General features: G+C 48.4%; 1 protein-coding gene across 2 annotated transcripts in view; it reads right to left on the bottom strand.

Annotated features, from left to right (window-relative positions):
• LOC144823974 (WD repeat-containing protein 76-like) overlaps positions 1 to 23,120 on the bottom strand; it is a 105,347-nt gene that overhangs the window by 35,231 nt on the left and 46,996 nt on the right. For both annotated transcript variants that reach the window (XM_078682949.1, XM_078682950.1), the window contains exons 7-9: positions 2,999 to 3,048; positions 1,425 to 1,578; positions 354 to 512 (exon numbers count right to left, since the gene is read on the bottom strand). In XM_078682949.1, the coding sequence (XP_078539075.1) occupies positions 354 to 512; positions 1,425 to 1,578; positions 2,999 to 3,048 (363 nt within the window). The remainder of the gene's footprint in view (positions 1 to 353; positions 513 to 1,424; positions 1,579 to 2,998; positions 3,049 to 23,120) is intronic.

The raw sequence follows: 23,120 nt of genomic DNA, 5'->3' as shown, positions 1-23,120 counted from the left end.
AGTTGTGCCATTTTCTTGCTGAACTGAGGCAGCCTGGCATCCAAGCTCCCTGTAGCTATAAAATCTCTCAGCATCAAGACACCTTTCAGGTATCAGCGCACTTTACAAGTCTCTCTAGGTTACATTGTGTTAGAGGCTGAACATGAGGAATGGCTTTTAGTTTTGGCATTGGGATACCTTTCAACCGGACCTTGCTTTTTTTCTAAATACCTAGAATTCGAGTTGTATGTTGCTTAATGTTGATAAATGATATCAGACTTGCTGGGACAGGCTCCTAGCAAATTGATAATTTATATCAGACTGTTGGGACAGACTCCTAGCAAATGGATTTAGCCAGTGTGTCAGAATCTTACCTCATCAAACACTGTCTTAGTCACATCACAACATCGAAGGGTGCCATCGTAGCTCACAGACAGGAGATGTGCAGGATGAGACGGAGAGAAGTGCAAACAACCCACTGGGCCGGAGTGAGGCTCGAACATGTATACTCCGCCATCTGCAGACTCATGACCCTGACAAAAGGGGAAAGAAAAGGAGATTCTAGGTTAAAGTTATCAAATACCAACTAGAGGGATTCCATGTAGCAACTATTTCCCCCATATGGCTAATTAATCCTGTGTAAACCAACTAAAAAACACACAAAGAAACATCAGCTCCCCTTCGACAAGGCTTGCTGAACCACCCTTCCAAAAAGCTCCCACAGTTCACTACAAAGCCCCCCGCCCAATAAGCTCCTACAAAGTTGCTCCATAAAGCTCCCCACACTAAACTACTCACCTGCCAAGTTAGTCGTAAAAATAATGTCCTAGAACACAAAGTTGAAACATGAGTCATCCCCCCACCCCAATTTTCGTTGCTCCCCACAAATAAAAGGCATTTAGCGCTAAAGAATACACAGCTCAAGTCACTTGTACCTACATGGCAGCACAGAAAGACCATGTGCCACATGAAAAGCTTCCATACACCTGAGCTGCTGAGCATGCACTTCCACTTTCAAACTTTACAAACAATGTTATCATCATACTCCTAGAATGGTAGATTTCATTTCATACACCAATGCTGAGCATTTCATTCCCACCCCCTCACTTTAAGAATCCTGCTAGGCAGCAGTTGTGTATCAAAGAGTGACAATGAATCAAAGGTCACTTTGAGGCAGTAAATTGATGCCCATAGTTCACAGTATGCATTTAAATAATATATTTCTCATGTTAAAATCTTGCAGCACTTTTCATTTAAGGAGCATTCCACTATCTCTTTTCAATCCAGTTAACATACTCACATGTCAATCTCTCACATTAATTTCATATTTCCCTATACTAATTAACCACAAATTCGCTCCGGAGTAGCGAGCTACTCGACTAAAAGTGATTCGACACCTTGTCAGGGTTATTAAGTGCTATATAAATGCAATTGCAACTACTCACCAGGTTCCAGAGGCCGATTTCCCCCCACCTGTCTCCGGCAGCCACCAGAGTCTGGCTCTCTGAAGGATGGATGGCTAAAGAGAAGATCCGGTTCTTAGTCACCTTGGCAACCCTCTCCTCCACAAGCGTCATGCTGCGCAGGCGTGCCTTGTACCTGCGGAAGTGGCAAAAGTAAGATAAAGCTCTCCATTCTGGTGGAGAGAACCGTACCTGGGAAATGGCCTCTATTGACAAGACGGGAAAACACATCACTTCCCTGCAGCAATAGGTATGCAGCTTCATAATCAGTTGTAGATGTACACACTTGCCTTCTCCTACTTTTTTAATGGTTTGATCAGGAACTGCTATACAAATACTATAATACAATGCTCGAGACTTTTGCAAATGACAGTCAAAATCTACCTTTCATACCATGTTTCAAGACATTTCCTCAAAGTAGGTCAGGTTGCATCACACTTAATGTCTATTCTACCCTAATTCAACACTGACATGGCCATATCCTAGGACATTGGGAGTCTAGGCTCAACGTATTGGGATCAGGGTGTTTAGAAAGACCTATTAAATAGCCATTCCTGGTTTCTTGGGCGTACTGCCAATAATTCCGAGATTTGCTTATTGCAAAGCGATTAACTTGAAATAATGCTCAGTTTTGGAGTCAAGAGCATCTAATGCAAATTCCTTAGCGGCCAATGACTTTGTAGGTCCCTCATTGAGATGTTTTCCAAACAACAGTTAGCAAGGACACTTATTAGCGGTTTCACAAACTATGCTTCAAGAGCTTATGTCCTTAAAGTTAATTCAAAAGATTGTGTCATGGTCGAGTACCATACTGTTCATTCAAGAACTCTCATCAAGCTTCCTATCTTAGGAGACACCATGACTACACCCAAGAGTGCCCGCATGGCTTTATATCACCAACTTACCCCACCTACTTACTCACACAAAAAGCTTCTAGAAACTGGACAATTTGCACCCCTATTTTTGATGGGGAAACAGCGACAGGACACTATGTTGCTTACATTTCCTGTAAGTTTGTTTTGGCATCTTTGACATAACCTGAAAGGGGTCACACTTCAGACATGGTAAAATTCCTCTACATTAGAAAATGTCAAATTTGCTAATCTTGATTAAGATGTATATTCCACATACAAACTGCGTTGGAGTCAAGGCCACAAAAACCACAATCTCCCCAGCTAGGGTGTCCTCATTCTCCTCATTTGGAGTCAAGGTGACACTGAGTTTTACATTATTAATGGTCATACAACATCCAATAATCCAAAGGATTTTGAAAGTTGAAGGGCATTGTGGGATTCAAGTCAAAGGAATGGAAGATGTGGAATTCTAGACATATCCAAGGGTTGATTCCCATTGTTCCACTGTCTACTAGCACTATATAGCAAAGCATGTCAATCAATAATAAGATTTATGCATCCTGTAGAGGTACCGCAGCAGTAACGTGGGAAAGGTCTGGCACCATCAAGACAAGAACAGGAGGAGTGTACAGGAAGACTGCATATTATAGAAGGACAATACGAGAAAAGGGAAGTGAGAGAACGAGACTATTAACTATTTACCCCTTTAAACTGCTTAGTGGCTGCTTCATGGCACCACAGGGAGGCACCTCCTACAGAAAAGTTAAAAGGATTAAAGGTGAAATCAGTTGCAGCACTTCTGGAACACACCATTAGCAGAGCTCACAACAGAACGAGAAGGCACAATGCTAAACTTATTGCGCATACCACATATCAACATGGAGCATCCACAGATAGCCGCAGTCCTACATGAGCACATAAATTTTTTTTTAAAAGGGACTAAATCGAGAAGGGAAATTAAATTAGCTAGTGTAGCCCTGCAGACAAACAAGAACATGAACACCAAAAAGTATGGTAAGAATGCTTGCAATTTGGCTAACCACGGGAATTTGTTTGGGGTGGCATTCCAACCCATCATTCGTTTGCCCACCATACGACCATGTGTGAAACTTGTAATGGATTGCTTGTTTTCCAATTCAGGGAAGACCGGATTGACAGGACTGCTGGAGCAGAGTCAAGACTGATTTGCATATGACTGGGTCCAAACTGGGGTGTCATGGTGCCAGAAAGAGCGATGAGCTGGAATGCTACCCTGGGCAATTGTCAGAGATTGGACAAATCGCAAGCATTCCTGCCATCACCTTTTGTGGTCTTGATGTACCACCCAAAGTGGCAAGGGTAGCCCAGACAAGGGTTACATGCTCACTTTGCCACTGGAATCAAGCTACACCCGGCAGAAGAGCTCCGAACAGGGCGAAACCATTCTTTGGTTTCTTGTGTTCCGATTCAGGAAGGACCTGGCATGGCAGTTTGGGCTAGACTGCTGCTAGGTAGGTAGGATCAAGATGGATTTGGATGTGGCTGGGCCCAAACTGATGTGGCATGGTGAGCAGAAGAACTAGGAGTTGGAATAGAATGCCACCCCAAATGATTCCTCGTGGCTGACAAAGTGCAAGCATTCCTCCCATCACCTTTTGTGTGTCTGGCTAACCAGACCACACACAAGTAAGGAAGAGTTATTTTCATTTAAAATAAAAGGATGGTGTATTGGTGGAAAGAAAACATTTTTCTGCCATATTCAATTGCTCTTGGTGACTTTGTGAATATGTATTAACCTTAGATAAACCATCATTTAAAGTGGGAAATTCCACACACAGCTGAAATTGCATTTTCTCTGCGAAGAACATCTTGTCTTAAGTCCAAGAGACTATGTTCTTGACAGGACTCCACTTCCCAGGCTTCTATACTCAAGATCACCACCCACAGTAATTACCAGTGACCGAGATCAATTCAAGCAATCTACAGATCACTTTGCGTTTGTTGTGCGGAGGCCTTACAACTGCATACACATGGAAGGATATGCAATGCTAAATTTGAAGGGGAAACAGCCTTTACAACATGGTTTTTACCACGTTGTACCTTTACCACAAATCTTTACCACATATGTTTTTAAAACACATGCTTTTACTAAGTATGCCTTTACCACGCATTTAAGATAAGAGGGTGTGTGGGAGGTCTCACCCCCACAAATACATTGTGTGTGATATATACGTTACTTAGCCAGTAAGCATCTATGCTTGGCATGTAGAGCTGTAGATTCACATGCTTTGCATACTTATGCCATCTAGTGTTGGGTCCGGATGTTTGCAAGTTGTTTTTCTTCGAAGAAGTCTTTCCTAGTCACGAGGTAAGGGGGCTCCTCCTTTCGGTGACAGTGCGCATGGGCATCGACTCCATTGTTGGATTGTTCTCCCGCAAGAGGGTGAGAATGGAATAAGTGTAGTATAAAGATGTCCATGTGAATGAATATATAATCAAGAACTGCAACAACTATAGGTGCCCGGGAAGGCGGGTGGGAGCATGCCAAGAATAGATGCTTACTGGGTAAGTAACATCATCCGTTCGAGGCATGTGTGCTGTAGATGCCCATGCTTTGCATAGACTACAAAGCAGTGTACTCCCAAAGCGGTGACCAACCTGTAGATGGTACAGTTATTTGAAACAGTGTTTTAAGTACTGCTTGGCCTACATTAGCTTGTTGCCGTGCTAACACAGCTACACAATAGTGTTTGGTAAATGTGTATGGTGTAGACCATGTAGCTCCCTTAGATATGTCAGCTAGAGGAATGTTACTTAAAAAGGCCATAGTCGCCCCTATTTTGCTCGTGGAATGCGCTCTGGGGGTATGGATAACGTTTTTTTAGCTTTTGCACAGCAGGCTTGAATGCATTTAACAATCCATTGAAATGCCAGATTTAGAGATGAGATGGACACAGTTGTTTTGCGAAAATCTTTGGTCCCATTTATGTAGTACAATGAAGCTTTTTTGACATCAAGCGTGTGAAGAGCCCTTTCTGCTGCAGAATTAGGTTGAGGAAAAAACACAGGCAACTCAACTGACTGCTTTATATGAAAATCAGAAACCACTTTGTGAAGGAATTTAGGGTTGGTGCGAAGAACTACCCCTTCTTTGTGGAGCTGAAAGAAGGGTTCTTCCTAGGTTAATGCCTGTAGCTCATCAAATCTCCTTAACGAAGTGATTGTAATGAGGAAAGCAACTTTCCATGAAAGAAACTGCAAAGGGCAATTGTGCAATGGTTCAAAAGATGGACCCTTAAGCCTTGTAAGGACAATGTTAAGATTCCATACTGGCGCAGGAGGAATTCTTGGTGGTATTACCCTTTTCAAGCCTTCCATGAAGGCTTTGATTACTGGAACTTTAAATAGTGATAAATGCTGCCTGTTCTGCAAATGCACAACTACCGCTGCAAAGTGCAACCCACTAGATGTATAAGCCAGTCCAGTTTGCTCTAAGTGTAACAGGTAACATTTTGTACAGCAGTATCTAGAGGAAAGATTTTGCTATTACAGTAGACAACAAATCGTTTCCACTTTGCTGCATAACAAGTTCTGGTAGTAGACTTTCTTGTTTCTTTTAGAACAGTCATACAGTCTGGTGGTGGAAACAAATAACTAAACTCTATGACTTCAGGATCCAGATTGCGAAGTTTAGTTCTGTGGGATTTGGAGGTCTGATTTCTCCATGGTTCTGCATGAAGAGCCTGGAGGTGAGATGCAGCTTTTGATGTGGAACTAATGACAACTCCAACAGGGTGGTGTACCATGGTTGACGGGCCGGTGAGGGAGCTACTAGAATCAGTGTGAGATGTTTGCCTGAGCTTTCGTACCAGACACAGAATGAGTGGGAGAGGTGGAAAAGCAGAGGCAAATATCCCTGACTAGTTGATCTATAGGGCATTGACTTTTGAGAGCGGGTGTGGGAACCTGGAGCCGAAGTTTGGGAATTTTGCGTTGTCGACTGTGGCAAACAAGCTATTTTTGGAAAACCCCATAGTTGGAAGTATGGAAGGAGCACTTGGGGATGAAGTTCCCACTTGTGAATTTCCTGCCTCTTTTCTGCAGAGGAGGTAGGTAACGAATATGCTACTTACCAGTATGCATCTGTTCTTGGCATGTAGGTCTGCTGACATTCATATCTATTGCATTAGATCGCCACCTAGTGTTGGGTCCGGATGATTGCACATTGTTGTCCAGGAGAAGTCTTCGAAGTATCACGGGATAGGTGGCTCCTCCCGTGGACTACAGTGCGCATGCGCATCCTCTCCATCTTCAGATTGTTTTTCGCCATTGTGGCAGAGATGGAGTGTAATACAGTGAGTGATGTCTATGCTAAATAGAAATTCTGAATGCTACAGCTGCAACAGGCGCCGGGGAGGAGGGTGGGCGATATGAATGTCAGCAGCCCTACATGCCAAGAACAGATGCATACTGGTAAGTAGCATATTCGGTTCGAGGCATGTGGGCTGCTGAATTCATATCTATTGCATAGAATACATAGCAGTCCCTCCGTTGGCGGCGGCCGCCTGTGCCAGCTGCAGCAGTCTAAAAAAGTGTTTTGAGAACAGCCTGTCCTACAGCTGCCTGCTGTCTAGAGTGTATATCTACGCAGTAGTGTATCGTAAATGTATGAATAGTGGACCATGTGGCTGCTCTACATATCTCCTCTAGTGGAATGTTCCCTAGGAAAGCCATGGATGCTCCTAACTTGCGTGTGGAGTGTGCACGTGGAGGAATCGTTAAAGTGAGTTTAGCTTTTTCATAGCAAATTTGTATACACTTAACGATCCATCTGGCTATTCCTGATTTTGAAATGGGATTGCCTTTATGCTGTGGAGCGAAGGCGACGAACAGTTGTTTCGTTTTCCTGAAATCTTTAGTTCTGTCTATATAATACATGAGGGCCCTTTTCACATCTAATGTGTGTAGGCATCTCTCTAAAACATTTTCTGGATTTGGGTAGAAAACCGGCAGTTCTATGGTTTGGTTCATGTGGAACTGCGAAATCACCTTAGGCATAAAAGTGGGGTTTGTACGTAAAACAACTCTGTTTGGGTGTATGAATGGCTCTTGAATGGTTAGCGCCTGGAGTTCACTAACTCTTCTGAGTGAGGTAATGGCTACTAGGAAAGCCACTTTCCAGGTTAAAAATTGAATCTCACATGAATGTAGAGGTTCAAAGGGTGGCCCCATGAGTATTGTGAGAACCAGGTTGAGGTTCCAGACCGGTGGAGGTGGAAGTCTTGGAGGGATTACTCTCTTGAGTCCCTCAAGAAAGGCTTTAATTGCAGGTACTCTGAATAGGGATAGGTGCTGCCTGTTTTGCAGGTAGGCCGCTACTGCGGATAGATGTATGCGGATGGAACTGTAAGCCAGATTACATCTGTATAAATGCAACAGATAACAAATAATGTTCTGAATAGATGCATCTAGTGGGTTAATGTCATTATTGTTGCAGTATATGACAAACCTTTTCCATTTCGCCGCATAACATGCTCTAGTCGTGGGTCTTCTTGCCTCCTTTATGATATTCATGCAGTCTGGAGGCAAGTTGAGGTATCCAAATTCTAGGACCTCAGGAGCCAGATCGCTAGGTTGAGCTGTTGCGGATCTGGGTGCTGAATTTCACCATGGCTCTGCGTCAAAAGTCTGGGTGTTAGTTGCAGCCTTTGATGAGGCACCACGGAAAGTTCCACGAGCGTGGTGTACCATGGTTGGCGTGCCCACGTCGGAGCAACCAGGATGAGTATCATCGAGTGTTGCCTCAGTTTGCGTGCCACTAGCGGAATCAATGGCGCTGGGGGAAAAGCGTACGCAAACTTGCCTGACCAGTTCATCCATATCGCATTGCCCTGCGACTGCGGATGTGGGAACCTGGCGGCAAAGCTTCGGCATTTTGCGTTTTCCTTTGTGGCGAATAGGTCTATCTCTGGATGACCCCACTGATGAAAGTACGGCTGGAGTACTGATGGATGTATCTCCCACTCGTGCATCTGGTGGCTGTGGCTGCTGAGCAGGTCCGCCATTTGGTTGTCCTTGCCTGGGAGGTGTTCCGCCATGAGGAATATGTTCCTCTGAATGGCCCACTTCCACATGCTCTGAGCCAGGTGAGACAACTGTGGAGAGTGTGTTCCTCCCTGCTTCTGTATGTAGTACATGGCAGTCATGTCCGTCCGGATCAACACGACTTTGTTGCACAGATGTACTTTGAAGGCTTTCAGTGCCATGAAGATTGCCATCAGCTCTAGAAGGTTGATGTGCATCTTTTTCTGCTGTGTCGTCCATAGTCCCTGCACTGTGTAATGGAGTACATGAGCTCCCCATCCCTGGAGAGATGCGTCCGTTGTCAGTATTACCTGTGGTACAGGCTCTTGGAACGGTCGGCCCTTGCAAAGGTTTTGTGGATTCCACCAATGCAGAGAGTTGTATGCCCGACCGCTCACCAACACTAGGTCTTTTAACTGCCCTTGAGCCTGGTTCCACTGACGTGCCAAGCACTCCTGAAGCGGTCGCATATGTAGTCTCGCATGCGGGACTATGAAGATGCAGGAGGCCATCATGCCCGTCAACTGCATGAACACTTTTGCCTGAAGCGAGTGTTGAGGTCTGAATTTTTGTATCAGCAATTGCATGCTGTGTATCCGCACTGAATTTGGCTGAGCTCTGGCTGCCAGAGTGTCTGTTGTTGCGCCCAGGTACTGCCGAACGCGGGCGGGTTGAAGATGTGACTTGGGGTAATTCAGTGAGAATCCCAGATCGTGAAGGAGGTGAATGGTGTGGGACACGTGGCTGGCACACAGCTGGGCCGACTTTGCTTGAATAAGCCAGTCGTCCAGATAAGGGTAGACATGTATGTGCGGTCTCCTTAGGTGTGCCGCCACTGTCGCCAGACACTTGGTGAATACTCTGGGTGCCGTCGTCACTCCGAAGGGGAGGACTTTGAACTGGTAGTGTTGATCCTGAATGGTGAACCTGAGATACTTTTTGTGGGAAGGGTGCATGGGAATGTGAAAGTACGCATCTTTGAGATCCAGTGTTGCGAGGAAATCTCCCTGACTTAAAAGCGGTAGAACTTGCTGTAAGGTGAGCATGTGAAAGTGCTCTGACAGAATGTATTGGTTCAGAGGCCGTAGGTCGAGTATGGGCCTGAGAGACCCGTCCTTTTTTGGAATCAAGAAGTACAGAGAGTACACCCCTGATCCTTGCTCCGCTAGAGGCACGAGCTCGATGGCTCCTTTTTGCAGCATACGGACGACCTCTTGCTGCAATAAGTGTAAGTGCTCTGCGGACATAGGACGGTGTCTTGGTGGAATGTGGGGTGGAGTGGCTGTAAGCTCTAGACAATACCCGTACTGTACAATATCTCGTACCCACCTGTCTGTGGTGATGGATTTCCATACAGACAGGAACTGTTGTAGTCTCCCCCCAACAGGTGTTAGATGGTCGGGGGGCAGTGACAAGGCGTCACTGTTTGGTATTGGCAGAGGATCTGGAGTTGGTGTTTCCTCTTCCTCTGCCCTTGATGTTATTTCCTCTATATCCACCCCTGTGATTTTTATTGTAGGTGGATTGTGTACCTCCCTTGTTATACTGCGTTTGTTGGGTGTTTTGGCCCCTTGAGGGTCCTCTGTTATTGGAGCGACGAAAGGAACCACCCCGAAACAGCTGCGACTGCAGAGCTCCCATGGATTTAGCAGTTTCTGTATCCTTTTTAATTTTTTCTAGGGTGGCATCAACGTCAGGGCCAAACAAGAAGTCAGTGTTAACTGGCTGATTAAGAATGGTGGTCTGTATTTCTGGTTTGAAACCAGATATCCTCAACCAAGCATGTCGCCTTAGCATGACGCTAGTGTTTATAGCCCTAGCTGCAGTGTCAGCTGTGTCTAGTGCACACTTGATGGAAGCGTTGGAGATCAGCTTCCCCTCCTGAACCAACAGCTCTGCTCCTTCCTTGAATTGTTCTGGGAGGTGCTGTAATAATGTCTCCAGAGTATCATAGTGTGACCTATCATATCTGGCCAGAAGCGCCTGAGTATTAGCAATACGCCAGATGTTTGCAGCCTGTGCTGCCACTCGTTTGCCAGATGTTTCCAGTATCTTTGACTCTTTATCAGGCAGAGGCGCATCTCCCGTTGTCTGCGAGTTTGCCCTCTTTCTTGCATTTGCAACCACCATAGAGTCCAAAGGCAATTGACCTTTAATATAGGTAGGATGCACGGGCGCCAGCCTATACTTCTTTTCTATCCTCGGGTTAACTACCCTCGCTCTAGTATTTTCTTTGAAAATGTCCTTGGCGTGTTTAAGAACGCCCATGAGCATTGGTAGTGTCTTTACACTTCTTTCGGAAGTTGAGAACGTGTCCACAAGGAAGTCCACTTCCACAGTATCACTATGAAGATCAACGTCATGATTTAACGCAGCTCTTTCAATCAGAGCGTTGAAAGCTGTAGTGTCTTCAGTTGGTGATGTTTTGACATTGTAGACAGTAGTACCAGGGTCATGTTGCGGGTTGCCTGGGTCAGCAGGGTCTGCCCATGGGTGGTTCTGATCATCACGACCAGTGTCCATCACATCGTCATCAGCATCATTATCGTCACATGCCCCTGCATCCGAGTATGTAGGGGAAAAGGATTGAGTCTCCTGCTCATATGTTTGCAAGTGTTCGACCATCACTGGTGACGCAGGTGATCCCCTCTTTTTCTTAAGAGGAATCCTGAAAGACTCCATGGGTTTTTCTGGGACTATTTTCCTTTTGTAGATAGTCAGTCTCCCCGTTTCCGAGTCGATGAACTTCCTCGGTTCTTGTTGCTCTGTCTCGTTTGCAGGCCTGTGGGTCAATGCAGGTCTTTTTATGGGGTCAATGCTCTGTTTTGGCTCGAACATCTTCGGCCTCACTGGCGGTGGTAAACCGTATTTTATTGGCACCGACGTAGCGGGCGCGGTGACCAACTTGGTAGTTGTGACTTTCTTGGGTCCCGCCGACAAAGCCTTGTCTCTGATTCTTTGAATCGGCTCCCCGACGTGTAGGGCCATGTCTTGGGCCTTATGCTCCGCATGCGCCGCGTCTGCATCTGACTTTGAACCGACGTTCGTCCCCGGTCCAGTCATTGATCGAGGATTGGAGCTCTGTCTCGATTTGAGCTGCGTAGCGGCTCCCTTCGGCGTCGACGTCTTCGACTCGAAGATCTTCACCGTGGCCTTTGGCGCCCCGCTACTCAAGTCGAGGGCCTTCTGGAAGCTCCCCGCATCGAAGTCCCTCATTTGTTTCGTCGGCCCGAAGGTTTTGAGGCCTTGGCGCCGACTAGAGCCAGTCGCACTTTCGGTTTCGATTTCGATTGTGCTGGCTTTGGTTTCGTTTTGCTGAGATCAACCAAAGTTGGTTTCGAAACTGATGGCTCAATGATATTGTTCGAAGCCGGGCCTTGTTGCGGGGCTGTTGAACTCGAAGGTAGATCTTGGGTAAGGCCTTGTGGCGATCCCTCGACCTGAGCCGTATTGATATTATGTCCATCGGCCCCTGTATCGACGGTTGGGCCTAGCTCCTCTGAGCTATCTTCCTCGGCCCCAAGGGCCTGAACGTCGACGTCTCCTACCTCGTCGACGACTTCATAATTCTCCTCATCTTCCAGATACTCCTCTCCAGCGGCCTCATAGTCGGATCCATGCACGGATCCCTGCTCCGATGATTCATCTCGGTCCGTTATCTCGACGACTTCTTCGTCTCTGGTCCCGAAGATATTATCTGGTTCCGGCGTAGGCCTATTCGATTGCAATCGAGCCGCGCGTCGGGTCCGAAGAGTCTTCTTTGATCTGAACCGGGTACAGGCCATACATTGGTCTTCATTGTGGTCCGGTGACAAGCATTTATTGCACACAGGGTGGACGTCGTTGTGTGCATATTTTGCGTTACAAAGCGGACACCTTTTGAAAAGGCCTCGACTCTCCATCGTTGATGAAACTCGATGCGAGAGGTGAATGAAGCTGTCCGATAGTCGATGTCCTGTAGATAAATGTTATCGATACCGATCGAAACGATACCGACGCTCGCGAAAGCCTTTTGGCTTTGAGAAAAAGTTTCCTAACTTGAGCTAAGATTTGAACATCCGAACCCAATGGCGGAAAAAACCAATCTGAGGATGGAGAGGATGCCCTTGCGCACTGTAGTCCAGGGGAGGAGCCACCTATCCCGTGATACTTCGAAGACTTCTCCAGGACAACAATGTGCAATCATCCGGACCCAACACTAGGCGGCGATCTAATGCAATAGATATGAATTCAGCAGTCCACATGCCTCGAACTCTGATTGTTTACTGCTGTTTAACTGCTACAATTCGAAATGGCTTAACAGTTGGAGAGTGTGTGTCCTCCCCTGTTTTTGTACATAGTACATTGCGGTCACATTGTCTGTGTGGACTAGAACAACTTTGCCTATGAGGGGAGTCTGAAAAGCATTGAGCGGTGGAAAAACTGCTAGAAGCTCTAGATAGTTGTTGTGGAGGCTTTCATGCATGTTGCTCCATAGGCCTTGAATTTTGTAATCTTGGAGATGGGCACCCCAACCTGTCAGAGATGCATCTGCTATGAGCACGATCTGAGGAACAGGGTTGATGAAAGGCCGTCCTTTTGATAAACTTTGTGGGTTCCACCACTACAGAGAGCGATGGGTGCGGCCGTCTAACAACACTAGATCGGTTAACTGACCCTGCGACTAATTCCACTTGCGTGCTAAGCACTCTTACAGGGGACACGTGTGGAGTCTTGCATGAGGTACAATTAAGATGCAAGGCACCATCATTCCCAGCAGTTGCATGAACACTCTGGCTGGTAACGTTTGATGGATTGAAACTGTAGTATCATAGACTGAATGCTGTGAATTTTGGCTACAATGGTCAGAGAGGCTAGAGTTTTGATAGTCTCTAGAGTGGCCCCTAGGTAAGATTGTATCTGTGAAAGATACAGTTGAGATCTCTGTGCATTGACGGGAAAGCCCAGCTGATGAAGTAGGTCTATTGTGGTTTGAGTGTGTCGTAGACAGTTTTGGTAAGTGCTGGCTTTGATGAGCCAGTCGTCTAGGTAGGGTAAGACGTGAAAAGGTTGTCTTCTGAGATGAGCTGCGACTACTGCCAGACATTTGGTAAATACTCTAGGAGTAGTAGTCAATCCGAACAGGAGTACTTTGAATTGGTAATGTTTTCCTGCTATCACAAATCTGAGGTATTTGCAACGAGCTGGATGAATTGGAACATGAGAATATGCATCTTAAGTCTAGAGTAGACATAAAATCTCCCTTCTGTAAAAGTGGAAGCACCTGTTGAAGGGTTACCATGTGAAAGTGCTGACAGTATATATTGGTTTCACTCCCTGAGATCCAGAATAGGTCTTAAGGAGCCGTCCTTTTTGGGAAATCAAAAAATAGAGTACACCCCTGAACCATGGTACTGTACCAGAACTGGTTCTATGGCTTCATTTAATAAGAGATTGCACTTCCTGTTCGAGCAACTGCAAGTGGTCTGAAGACAATTTGTGAGACCGAAGCAGAATATTTGGAGGATTGGTGGTAAGCTCCAGGCAATAGCCATGATGAATAATTCCGATCACCCATTTGTCAGTTGTTCTAGTTTACCAAATGGGGAGAAATTGTTGAAGTCTTCCTCCGACAGGTGTGGTATGGTCGGAGGGAAACATGGGAAAGTCACTGCTTATTAGGGGAAGGGGAGTTACAGGGTTTGGTGCCTTTAGAGTTGTTTCCTCTATATCCTTCTCGAAAAAAACCTCTTGAGTAAGAGGACTGGGTATTACCTTTGTAAGAGGAGGTGTTCTGGACTGAGGGTGTGATTTTTGACCCTGCTCAGTAAAAGCAGCAACAAAGGGAGCCTCTCTTTAAAGGAGACTGGGGAGCTCCCATGGACTTAGCCACTTTAGTGTCCTTTTTCATTTTCTCAAGCGCCTGATCAACCCCAGGACCAAAGAGATGTTTTTTGTCAAATGGTGTATTTAAAATAAATTGTTGGCCTTCAGGCTCTCTTAACCAAGCATGTCTTCTGAGTAAGATGCTAGTGTTGACCTCCCTAGCTGCAGTATCAGCAGCATCTAGAGCACATCTTATTGAAGAATTGGAAATTAGCTTTTCTTTATTTACTATATCTTGCGCTTTTGCTTCATGCTTATCTGGGAGATATTGGAGCAATTGCTCCATTTCATCCCAGTGTGCCTGCCAAATCTGGCCAAAAAGCCCTGCGTGTTTGCAATGCACCAGTGATTGGCAGTTTGAGTAGCTATGCATTTGCCAGAAGCGTCAATTAGCTTGGATTCTTTGTCGGGGGGGGGGGGCTGGGGTTTGGAAATTAGCCTGTTTGCGAGCATTGGACACCACCAGTTAGTCTAGTGGCAACTGGCACTTGATAAATATTGGATCTGTTAGGGAAGCTTTATACTTTTTGTGAACTCTAGGAGTCAAGATGCGTGCACGCAAAGGATCTTTAAAAATGTCTTCAGTATGTCTCATCATACCTTTACGCATAGGGAGTGTTGTGTCGACCTATGTAAGGATCCTAATGTCTCAAACAAAAAAATCCTCTTTTAAGGATTCTTTGTGTAATACCACCCCAAGATATTCTGCAGCCCTGGCAATGAGTTCCTGATAAGATACATTGTCATCAAGTGGAGATGGCTTGGCAGGGTAAAGGTTTGGATCATCGTCTAATGTAGGGTCAATTGTGTAATCCCTCCATGGAGCTACTGGTAAATGCTGGTCCCCCTCATCAATATCATCCCCCATCAGGCTGAGATTGTGGAGAATCCCGACGTGTGATGTGAAAAGGATTTAAAGTCAGAGAAGAGGGTGGTTGAGGGGATGCAGGTGGTGGATAAAAAGGGCTAGTACCAACAGTCTACTTTTTTAAAGGGGTCTTGTAATGTTATGTTATGTTATAAAGGGCTCTTCTATAGCGCACGGCTCCTCCATGGAGTGTCCCGGCGCTTTGGCAAAGAGAGGTAAAAGAGAAGTACACAACACAACGCCCTCCGCAGGCCGGAACAGAGTTACTGGGAGAAGAGCCAGGTCTTCAATTCTTTTCTAAAAACTAGCAGACTAGTGGCTCTTCTCAAGGAGAAGGGGAGCTCGTTCCAGCAACGAGGTGCCAGGTACCGGAAAGAGCGACCTCCAGTACGAGTGCGTTTAATAGTGGGAACAGCGGCTTTGGCCTGCAGAGCGGACCTTAGAGTTCTCCTGGGGGCATAGAAGGCCATCCGCTTCCCAAGGTAACTTGGGCCGATCAAGTGGAGAGCTTTAAAGGCCAGAGTCAAGATCTTAAAAGTGACTCTCTTAGCGACCGGAAGCCAGTGAAGTCTCTCGAGAAGCTCTGAGGCTCGAGCCCTTCGCTGTAGTCCAAAGATGGCTCTAGCAGCCGAGTTCTGCACGCCCTGCAGGCGTGCCATCAAATATTTAGGAAGGCCCAGATAGAGGGCGTTCGCGTAACGAGACGCGAGCCTATCAAGGCCTGAACAGTGATTTTTTTGTGCTGAAGGGATAGTAGGGGGAGAAACTTCCGCAACATTTTCAGAATGCCGAAGCACTTCCCTGTCAGCCCTATGATCTGGGATCTAAAAGAAAGATCAACATCACACAGGACACCCAGATTTTTAGCTTTTACCGAGGCAGCATCGGGAGGAAACATATCACGAGGCCACCATGTCTTCCAACCGGGATCCGGTGGGCATCCGAAGAAAAGCAGCTCCGACTTGTCTGAGTTACACTTCAGATTATGCCTCTGAATCCAATCAAACACGGCTTCCAGACATTCCCGGATCCGGCCGCTGTCAAAATCCTCACCCTTGTTACACGTAAAAAGGAGCTGGGTGTCATCAGCATAGGATATGATCTGGGCACCGAAAGATTCCGCCACCGCCGCCAGAGGGGCCATATAGATATTGAAAAGGGTGGGGCTCAGGATAGACCCCTGAGGAACCCCCACCTCCAGTGGCGGCATTTCAGCGGAAAACGGAGGTGCCCAGACCACTTGTCGGCGGTTGGTCAGAAATGACTTAAACCATTTCCACACCGTCCCACGGAAACCGATCTCCCAGAGTCTTAAAAGGAGACCATCGTGGGGCACGGTGTCGAAAGCCGCCGACAAATCCAACATGACCAAGATAGCTTTACCCCCACCATCCAAAGTCTCTCGGATGGCATCGGTAATCTCAAGAAGAGCTGTCTCCGTGCTGAAATTCGCACGGAAACCCGAGTGAGAGTCGTGCAGGATATTGTTACTCTCTATAAAGCTGGAAATAGAGAGGTGCACATGCTTCTCAATCACCTTAGCCAGAGAGGGAAGGAGGGAGATTGGTGTATAATTCGCGTGAACAAGGGGATCTAAAGATGGTTTTTTCAGCAGCGGAAGAATCAGGGCGTGCTTCCAGGCCGTGGGGACCTCTCCCGATGTCAGGGAGGCATTGAGCAGAGGGTTGAGCAAGATGTTAACTGCCGACGCCACTCTCCCGAGACATTTGGCAGGGCAAGGATCAAGCGGGGAGCCCGATTGAAGCCGAGACAATAAGTCGAGAGAGGAGGCAAGAGAGATGGAAGGGAAAGCCGATAGCAGAGGGCCTCTCTCCTTTATAGATGGTAACGTAGGTGTCAGATGACAGACAGCTGTACTAAGGCCCGCACCAGGAAAAGAGCCTTGAATAGATTTAATTTTATTAATGAAAAACTCACTAAGTTGGCTAATCCAGACTTCTGTATGAGAATGGATAGGTGTACTCGAGGAGGGAGAGATAAACTCTTGTACAATTCTAAAAATTTCTTTACTCATACTTTCTGCTGCGTCAATTCTGTGCTCCAGATAGACTTTTTTAGCATCCAAAATATGCTTGTGATAGAGTCGGATTATCTCCCTATATTTAATTTTATCTTCCGGGTCATACATGCGCCTCCAGACTCTTTCTGCCCTCTTGCAGTCTAGGCGCATCTTACCTAGGAGAGGAGTGAACCAAGGGGCCGAAACATGTTTACCCACAGAGTTGGCAGGCTTACCAGGGGCTAGCTCCTCAAATCTAGTTGTGAGCCACTTCTGGACCAATTCAATGTCTTGCTCCAGGTCGCCTGATAGCGGGCAGGGATGTTGGCCAAGAGCATCAGAAAGCATTTCCGCCGTAACTCGATGGAAAGGCCGAGACACCCTTCTAGTAACTTTCGCCCCTCTTGTACTAGGCGTAGCTACAGCAGAAATGCCAAATTTAATTAAAAAGTGGTCAGACCACAGAACTGGAAGCGGTGGGGAAGCCTCGATTGACCTGGTAGAGAAGATCTGATCGATCGTATGGCCTTTGATATGAGTCGGACTGGAAACGTATGGAATCAGCCCTAGCGGACAGACAATGTCCTGAAGCTTGTTGGTATCAGGGTCTGCTGTGTTATCCATGTGGAGATTAAAATCTCCCAGTAGGATACAATGCTCCGCTCTCAGGCAAGGTACTGAAAGTGCCGCCTAAAGGTCGTCGAAAAAGGAGCCTAGCGGGCCAGGTGCCCTGTAGATAATAAGCCTTGTGCAAGTTTGACGGGGAGATAGCTTAAGAGTGAAGCCTAAGGCTTCGCTGCCCGTGATATTATCCACGGGGAAAGTCGAACAAGAGAGACTTTTGTCAACAATTATTGCCACACCACCACCCCGACCAACCACTCTATCCTTCCTATAGATGGTATAATCTGGAGGGATAGCAGCGGCTACATCAGGGCCGGAGCATTCGCTTAACCATGTCTCTGTAAGGAACAGGCACGAGGTTTTAGAATCAGATAACATTCCAGATGTCAGTGGAATGCCTACTAAGAGATCTGGTGTTAAGCAGGTGACAAGGGAAGTGTAAGGGTGTTGATACAGGCAATAGGCCTTCCCGACTCGGCATATTCCAACCACAGCCAGAGCAGCCCTTCCTAAGAGAGCGGCCACCCGGGAAAAGATGGTGGCAGGAGGAGATAGATCCTCGTAGCGCTATTAACTCACTAAAGGAGTAGAAGAGCATAGCAACCAATAATACGCCTCAGCCGGGCCAGCGACCAAGATGGCCGCTTGAGCATCGGCTCCGCCGGCCGCCACATCCTGACCGCCTATCCGGCATACTATCCTGTACCCCGTCCCCACTATCTTGTGGGGGGCCGTCACCTGAGTCACTAGGTGAAATTTGGACTCGATTGCCTGCTCTGGCGTCTGAGTATCGTCGTCGGAAGAATTGGGGCCTAGGACCACGAAGACCGGGACCCCGGGTGTGCCACCACCCGGGGTGAAGTGCGACAACATCGGCTGCAGAGACCGGAAGTGGCCGGTCGGTCCCTTGTTTGCTGTGCCCGGGTGGCGATCGAAGCTTCCTTGCCCTCTCTGCACTACCCTACAGAAAATCACTGCAAGACCCTTCTTAGCTCGACTGAGGAGTGGTGGGTTTCTCCTGCGTTTGCGGTTGAGATGGCGGCGCGGGACCCGGACAAGAACCTCCCGAAGGCTCAGAAGTCGCACCGTCAAGTCCAATCGAATCGGATCGACAAATATGCTGTCTCGAAGGGATCCCCGTCGGATGCGAAGCGCCACCCTTCTGGAGGCCCAGAGGGGGACCCGGCCAGAGACGATCCGACCATGAAGGAACTGATGGCGGCCATCAGGGGGGTTCAATCCTCTTTGGGGACAATAGACACAAAGTTGGACACGGTCACTATCGAGGTGGGTCTTGTCAGGGCCGACCTCAACAAAACTTCCGAGAAGGTCAAAGACCTGGAAATAAAGACTGGGAGCCTCATCGAGGATGTGTCGGAACTTCAGAAGGTGGTGTCTGATCTCAAGGTGGCCCATACCCACTTCGACCAGAAGCTCGACGAGTATGAAGGTCGGGCACGCCGGAATAACATTCGCATCCTTGGGGTTCCGGAGCGATCGGAAGGGGATACCCCGGACCTTTTCGTCGAGGATCTCATCCTGAAACATCTCCAACCCAAGGGCCTGAGCAAGTTTTTCACTGTGGAGAGGGCTCATAGGGTGCCCGGTGGTCGCCCGAAAACTGGGGTGCTTCCACGTCCCATCATAGCCCGTGTCCTGAATTTTCGAGACAGGGACGCCATTTTACAGTCCGCAAGATCCTCGGGCCCGCTGGCCTACGAAAATGCTTCCTTGCTGTTTTTCCCAGACTTTACCCGGATGGTGCAGAGACAGCGGCAGGGATTTGTGTTAATAAAAAGGAGACTTCGAGATCGGGACATGAAATACTCGATGATGTACCCGGCCCGCCTCCGAATTGAACACAAAGGCAAGACGTGGTTCTTTGACTCTCCGGAGGTAGTGGCGGACTGGCTGGATCGACTCGGGGACCCTGGTCCCGAGGGACATACCCAGGCGGAAGACGGCGAAGGATGAACTGTTTGGCCTAGGCAACATACACTTACCATCATCGATGTAGAGGGTTAGACGGGGGGTTTGTTACTCTTCTCTTCACCCCCTCTGCCATTTATCGTTTCTGTTTACTGTATACGTTTCTGAAGGAGGGGGGGGGGGAATTGGTAGGTCTGGGGTGGTGGGGGCTGGCGACCTGTTGTAAGGTCCTCCTCCGTTTTCTACTTTTAGATCTTAGTTAGTGGGGGCGACAGGCACACTGCGAGTTGGGGATGTGTACATGTTACATGCAGGGGTGCAGGGTGGGGGGAGTATCGTTCGGGGGTTGGGATGTTGTTTTGTTTGTGGTTTGTGACCGGTGTATGCAATGGGACCCTTTGAAACACTCTTGCTTTTCGATGACTAATGGCTTCATCTAAACAGGGCCTGGGACTTTCGGTCCTTAGTTGGAATGTTAATGGCCTGGGAGACAGGATAAAGCGCACTGCCGTGAATCAATTTATCAGACGGCGGTCACCTGATGTTGTCCTGTTACAGGAGACCCACTTGCTGGGGAAACGCTGTATGGCTCTGCACAGGGGTGGCTATAAGCTGGTAGCACATGCTGGTTTCACCTCGGGCTCCAGGGGGGTGGTCATTCTGGTTAAAAATTCATTCCCACTTACGATCAAGTCTACTTGGTCTGACAATCGTGGGCGCTATGTCGATGTCTCTGGGGTTTGGGAGGGGAAGACGGTCTCGTTTCTCTCTGTCTATGTCCCCCCATCGCTGCAGACTGACACGTTTTGTGACTTGGGCCGGGTGTTTCTTGCTTTGCCTATGGGCTTTATGGTGATCGGTGGTGATTTCAACGCAGTTATGGACAGTGAATTGGATAGGCTCCCCTCCCGTGCGTTGTTGCCCTCCCGCAGGTGGCTGCCTGATTTTCTCTCGGTTTCGGGTTTGATTGATGGCTGGCGCTTGCGTACCCGGGAACGGTGGAATACACATACACATCTGCGGCGCATCGTTCCCTTTCTCGTATTGACTATGTATTGTTGCCGGCGGCCCATGCGACCGCGGTCAGCGAAGTGACACACTTGGTGCGAGGGGTCTCTGACCACTCGCCAGTTTGGTTGCGTTTGTGTGTGGGGCGGAGAGACGTGGGTAGGATTGCTCCCATCCCTGCTTGGCGCTTGCGAGACCCAGTAGTAAAGAGGGAACTGGAGCGTGTCACCAACAGTTTTTTCAGCGAGAACGAGGGCTCGGTCGCTTCCCGATGCTCCCTATGGGAGGCGTATAAGACAGTTGTCAGGGGGGAGGTTCTTTCCCTTGTTGCTGAACAAAAACGGAAGAGAAGGGCGTAGCTAGATAGGGTGGAGGCGGAGCTTTTGACCTTAGAGACCGCTGTCTCCTCCGGGGGCGACCCGTGGGCGGATCACCGCCTTGGGTTGCTCCGGGATGAATACAAGACCTTAACTCGAGATACGGCTAGGGCGCAGCTCGACGTCACTCAGGATAGGATCTACGAACACGGCGATAAGGCCGGGAAACTGATTGCTTGGCTAGAGAAGGGCAACTGGGGCTCTAGACTGGTCCCGGAGCTGCACGTTGCTGACTCTACAAACACGTCGGACCCCCAGGTGATTGTAGAGGAGTTTGCCCGTTATTATGCTGAGATTTACACCTCCTCGGGTGCGTTTTCAGAGGCTGACAACTCAGATATGTTGTGTAATATTCTCCTGCCAGTGTTGTCGGACGATGATAGGGGGTACCTGGACTCAGCTCTCACAAATGACGAGGTGGCAATGGCTATCAGGGGTGTACATTCCGGTAGGGCCTCTGGCCCTAACGGTCTCCCAATTGAATTATTTAAACCTCATGCCGATAGATTAGCTCCGTACTTGAAGGACATGTTCGCAGAGAGCTAAGAGCGCGGTCGGCTACCATACGGCCAGCGAATCGCTAACATAGTCGTCATTCTTAAGGAGGGTAAGCCTCGGTTGGAATGCTCTTCGTATCGACCGATCTCGCTCTTAAATGTGGAACCCAAGGTGTTGGCGAAATTACTCGCTACGCGCCTCATGAAGGTCATCTCCGCCCTGGTCCATCCCGACCAATCCGGCTTTATGCCCAGAAGAAATACTGCCCTCAATCTTAGACGCCTTCACGGTGTTCTGGCCAGCGCATCTTATATTCACGAGCCCGCAATATTGCTGTCCCTGGACGCCACTATGGCTTTCGACCGTGTGGAATGGCCCTATCTCTTCGCGGTGTTGGCTAAATTGGGATTCGGCCCAGGCTACATCGGCTGGGTCCGCCTCCTTTACTCTGCCCCCTTGTCGCGAGTCGTCGTGAACAATCACAGATCCTGTTGTACTGAGCGGGACTCCGCCCCGGGTGCCCGCGAACTGTCCCGTGAGGGTGGAAGCGACCAGCTTTCGCTACTTAGGGATTCATATCTCTTTAGACCCCACAGTGCGCCACCGCCTAAATTTGTTGCCCCCCCTGGCTAGGCTCCGGGCGGACTCGGCTCGGTGGAAGGCGTTGCCTCTCTCCCTGCTGGGTCGCGCTACTCTCTTTAAAATGATGGCCCTCCCGTGCTTTTTATATGCTCTTCAGAACTCTTTTGATCCTGTGCCCCCCTCGTACTTCCGTGAGATTGAGTCTCTTCAGCGCGGCCTTCTGTGGGAGGGGAGACCGCGTATAGCACTTTCTAAATTGATGTTGCCCTGGTACGATGGGGGAATTGGCTTGCCAAATGTTTGCAAATATTATTGGGCGTCACAGCTGGCTCCCATTAATCATGCGATTTATGGATCCCTGGGTTACGCCATGGACTGGGGTCAGCTGCCGGAGGGTGAGTTTACCCGAGTGTTGTACGCACGGCGCGGCCGTTTCCCGCTGCAGGGGCCCACCTTGTGCTCCACGAGAGTGTGGCATGAGGCCAATGGTGCCCTTCACTGGGCTGGACGTCTGACCTTGTCCACGCCGCTGTGGAGTTCTGAAAAGCTTGGGATGCTCTGGAAGTCGAAGGGGTTCGATCGGTGGGACCTGATAGGCATTTCACAGATTTAGGATATATGGGGCAAGGACAGGATATTGACCTTTGAGGAGCTACAGGCCAAGTACCAGTTGTGTGACACTGAGCGGTTTCGTTACCTTCAGATTCGCCATGCGTTGAGCGCGGTGGTGTCCGGCGGGGCGGAGCTCCCAGAGGCCTCCCCGCTGGAGAATCGACTGCTTGATGGCCTCTTACCGACCAAAGCGATCTCCCTCACGTATCGTAAATTGGTCAACAATACGGACGACCCGCTGGTGCGCCTTCGCGAGCAGTGGGTTGCCGATGGCCTTGTCCTGGATGAAGAGGATTGGAGGGAGGCGGTGGCATCCCCTAAGGAAGTGGCGGTTCCCATGAGGCTCCGCTTGGGTCAGCTTCGGATCTTGCATCGCTC

This window comes from Lissotriton helveticus, chromosome 3_1, assembly GCF_964261635.1.
Source record: "Lissotriton helveticus chromosome 3_1, aLisHel1.1, whole genome shotgun sequence".
In the NCBI taxonomy this organism is placed as follows: Eukaryota; Metazoa; Chordata; class Amphibia; order Caudata; family Salamandridae; genus Lissotriton; species Lissotriton helveticus.
The sequence above is the reverse complement of the archived record's forward strand: the minus strand, read 5'-3'. Positions and strand labels throughout refer to the sequence as shown.